General features: G+C 42.2%; 2 protein-coding genes across 2 annotated transcripts in view; both read left to right on the forward strand.

Annotated features, from left to right (window-relative positions):
- LOC103356707 (GRB2-related adaptor protein 2-like) overlaps window positions 1–4,466 on the forward strand; it is a 133,833-nt gene that overhangs the window by 123,995 nt on the left and 5,372 nt on the right. Inside the window, exon 3 of the mRNA XM_008280956.1 lies at window positions 118–240. Within this exon, the coding sequence (XP_008279178.1) occupies window positions 118–240 (123 nt within the window). The remainder of the gene's footprint in view (window positions 1–117; window positions 241–4,466) is intronic.
- On the forward strand, window positions 1,879–4,466 carry LOC103356705 (growth factor receptor-bound protein 2-like; the record flags this gene model as incomplete). The annotated part of the gene is made up of 3 exons (XM_008280953.1): window positions 1,879–1,918; window positions 2,445–2,532; window positions 4,422–4,466. Coding segments are annotated over exons 2-3 (123 nt in total), but the record flags the coding sequence as incomplete, so codon positions are not given.

Genomic DNA, 4,466 nt, shown 5'->3' on the forward strand with positions numbered 1-4,466 from the left:
TAGTTCCCTTCCTGTATTGTTCTCTCCTCCATCACCGTCATGGTTTCGTCACCACTTAAACATCCTCTGCTCTCTACCTCCCTCCTCTGTCCTGTCCTCTCCCCTGCATGACTCCAGCTGGTACCAGGAGAACGCCAGTCGCAGCGACGCCCAGCGGAGCCTCATATCTCAGCCCGTGGGAGCCTTTCTGATCCGAGGCAGCCAGAACGCAATCCCCGGGAACTTCTCCCTCTCCGTCAGGTGCATTCACTCAGTTACCACACTGAAAAAATAACCAACAATTGAAGCTGTGTGCTGAGCAACTGCTAACAGCTGAATAAATATATTGTCATACACACCATTTTCAAGAAACATATAACCATTTAAACATTAACCAAGAGACAAGAGTTCATGCTGATGTTGAGTTTACATCAGGTAGAAATGGTCTTTTTTTAAACTCACCCACTAAACTGTCCTGACCTCTGACTTCTCCACTAATTCTGACTTTTTTTTTGTGCCTGTCATTGATATTATGTCTTGTTCTTCTCAGCCACCACTTCTCTCTGTCTGTCTCTCATTCTGTCGCTGTCACATCACCGCGGCCAACAACAGGCCATAATTAGTCCCCACCACTTCCTCCAGCAGAACGCAACACTTTCTTTCTCAGAAACTTTTGCGCTGGCGGCAGTCTGACAGTGATCGGTGGATAACACACTAAAGACTCCTCGTTGTGCTTTAATTTTCCTACTCGCTGATCTTGACTGAATGATTTATGTAGATGAGTGAGCGGCTCCCAGACTGACAGACTTTAGACAGCCTGATCTGTACAAGTTTAATGCGTTGTTAAAATGAAATACTGACAATTCATTATGACAAAGCTCTTGCATGTTGGTGCAACATGGCAGCCTCATGGACCCATTAGGTCTTCTGTAGCTTTTACTTCCAATCATTTTTTTTAATTGAGGAAGCATTGAAGGCTATCCAAATCAAGCCCCTTTCAGTTTTATTCAACTCTTTTTTTTTGTATTTTTCTCTGTATATTACCTTCTATCTATCATTTAAACTAATGCATTTGTAAAAAATCAACACCAAATAAAACTTCTGAACAACTAATGCAACATCTCACGTTGCTGTGATAGAATATTTTAACCTTTTAACTGTCTAAGGATGCATTTTTGTCTTTTAGCTGGCCAGCAATATCTCTGACATCCCAATCTGCCAAACTTTAATATTGTAATATTATTTTATTTAGTAATTTGTCGTTCTGTCTGTTCATGTTCTGTTTTNCTCACAGCTCGTCTGTGTGTCCTCAAAAAATAAACACAATGATGTAGTTCTGACCCGATTTTCTGACACAAATAGATTCAAGCTGCATCGTGATGTATTAAAATGTACCGTTAGTGAATCGCATCGCAACCCATGCAGCTAGATTCGTATCGGATCGCCTCTTAAGGTAGAGATGCACACCTCTAACAGACAGACAATGACGTCTCTGTGCACTTAGCCTCACATAAGCACATCTGTTGGTCTTGTAATAACCAGTTGTTCCACGCTCCATGCTGATAATGTGACATTTACCACATTAACCCGCTTAATCCTAAATCAGATGTGGTCTTTGGGTTAATGACTACACTCCATATAAACCTGATAACTAAAATGTGTTCAGCAGGTTTAGCATCTATAAGGGTTGATAATACTCATTTTGTGCACTATCACTTCAGATTTTTGGTATTTGTTTCCATCCATTTCCACTGTGTGCTTGTAGGGTCTAATCTTTGTGTGTGTCTTCACACCTGTCACTGTGTGTGGGTCAGCCGCGACACAAAGCGCGTCTCACCAGCAGTCGGTGTTTCCTGTGAACTGACAGCAGGGGTTTGTCACTTCTCTTCACAAACTGCGTGAACTCAGCTCTGCAGGGAGAACGACACATACATGGTGGGTAAGTCACTGTTTCTGTCTTCTTAACAACGGGCTTCACACGCTGTCATTTTGAAATTCAGCTTGTCGTCCTGGTGATCTCTTGAGCTTGCCAACGCGTTCTGCTCATACGTCACTGAAGCTGCAAACTTCAGCTGCACTTCCCGTGAAATGAACCGAGTGCAGGTGAAGCCAAAGATAACTCACAGATTCTTTTCAGTCAAGTCGATTTCTTTGCTTCGTGGAAAGAAATTAGAAACAAGGAGACGAGACAAGAGGTGTTAGATTTCCATCTCACCTTGCAGCATGTGTGTTGGAAGTGCATCACTTTTAAACAGAAGCGTGTTCAGTGATACAAGTGTCCTGATTCCCTGTTTGTGGTGCTTTCAGACTGCAGCGTACTAAAATGTGCTCCAGTGGATACGATAGATGAAAGTAACCTTTATTACAACAGCTTTTATTGGGTTTTAGATGGGCGCATTACTTATATTACCACTGTTTCAACAACCCATTAATCCGTTTTCACACAACTTCTTTTATTTCCTCAGCTTTTGTACCATGGAGGCTACGGCCAAGTACGATTTCAAAGCTTCATCTGATGATGATCTCAGCTTCCGCAAAGGAGACTGCTTGAAGGCAAGTAACACCTCACGCTCGCTCACTTCCTACAGATATTGTGTTTTCAATAACCTTCAATTACTGTCATGAAAAGCTCTTGATGTGAAAAACATTCGTATGTGGAGTGTTTATATCACGCTTACAGCATTTTCATGTTAATCAGTGTCGCCTCAGTAACTGGACGTTCATTACATTCATTATTTGCATCGGGCTGTTCAGCAGTTTGTGGAGCTGACAGTGACAATGATGTTATGAAACTGCATCCTGCTGCTTAAGCTCAAGTTCATTTCCTACTTGCACCATCATGACAACGAAGCTTTTGTCTCTCGATGACACAGATGTTTAAAAAACCCAACAGCAGAGGCACAAATACAAGAAGTGTGTTAAACAGCTCAAAATAAAGGCACAACATTCACTCGTCTCTCAGTGGAGTCAGAGTTCAGTTGGGTTTTTGACCTTTTAGGTTTCCAGCCAATAATTAGCATCCGGCTCTAGAAATATTAGCTCTGGTTTCAGTGACTTTCACAGATCAGATCCTTTGTTCTTAATCGAGAGAAAACAGTTCATCGTTATTACAACAATGTGAACGGTGAAAAAGGTGCGACTTATTGTGTCTTACTACGACTTACTCATGTTAGAAAAAAGGCCAAGAAAAGCTTTTTAAACTTGCCGTGGAAGTGATATCAGGCTTAAAGGGCAGCTGAAGCATCCATTATCTACACACTGATTAACCCTCACTAGGGTCGCGGGGGGCTGGAGTCTATCCCAGCTGACTTAGGGGGACGACGGGACACCCAGGTCACCAGTCTATCACAGGGCTACACTTAGAGACAGACAACCAAGCACACTCACATTCACACCTACGGACAATTTAGAATCACCAATTAACCTCAACATGTTTCTGCGAGGCGATGGTGCTAACCGTCGAGCAACCTTGCAGCCCGCAGCTGAGACATGCTTTATATAAAGACTATTAACCATGTCGCTACAGCCACATGTCCAGACAGTGACGCTGAAAACTTCACATGTAAAGGAAGAGTTTGATGCCGTTGTCTGTGTTGCTTTTTTAAAATCACAGATGAGTTTTGCCAAATAAACACACTGGTTTGGTAAGACAAGGCAAAGCAAGGCAGTTCCATACCTGCTGCACATTTCATTACAGGTGAACTCAGCACCTCAACAAATGACTTGTGTGGCGGTCAGACAGTTTGGAGGAAGTGAAACAGCAAAAGAAAAAAGAGAAAAGAAAAAAAAAAACCCCGCAAACTTTATACACCTACTGTCTCAACAGAGACAAACCACAAACACAGACACCTAACTAATCATAACCCTGAGAAAATGATTTCTTAGCTTTCACAGTGTATCACAGGTTATCATCATTGGCCCGGTGAGGAGGAACCAAGTGAATAAAAGGATCAGGTTTTCTCTGTATGTATGGAAAACGTCTGGTCTCAAAAACAGATCAGTTAGAGTTAAAATAAAAACTTTGTAGGACCACTGTGTCCACGGTGCTGAGCATTAAAACCTGTCACTGACTTATTTGCAGCGTCCTGTAGCTCTTACATCCAAATTATGTCATGTGCTGGATTTTTTTCTCACAAAAATGACAGTATGGCTCTGCAGCAGTGTGCAGTACTTGTTTGAGAAGTTTGACAGTAAACAATAGACTTTTATATTTTGCAAGGAGCACCGCCAGCCTTATAAATCCAACAGGGAATCATTATCTCCACATTGCTGAATACATTTACACTGCAGCACAAAATATAGACAAGTGTGACCACACTTCATGTTGTGGTTATGCATATTTAGCTTCAGCTGTACCTCTGAGCCTGTGTCATGAGCTGTTTCATATGTACAGTTTTCACCTCACTGTGACTGTTTTGTGTGATCGTGTGTGTGTGCGTCAGATCCTGCAAACCACCGGGAACTGGTACAAAGCGGAATTCAACGGA

The sequence above is a fragment of the Stegastes partitus genome, unplaced genomic scaffold (assembly GCF_000690725.1).
Source record: "Stegastes partitus isolate 25-593 unplaced genomic scaffold, Stegastes_partitus-1.0.2 Scaffold215, whole genome shotgun sequence".
Taxonomy (NCBI): domain Eukaryota; kingdom Metazoa; phylum Chordata; class Actinopteri; family Pomacentridae; genus Stegastes; species Stegastes partitus.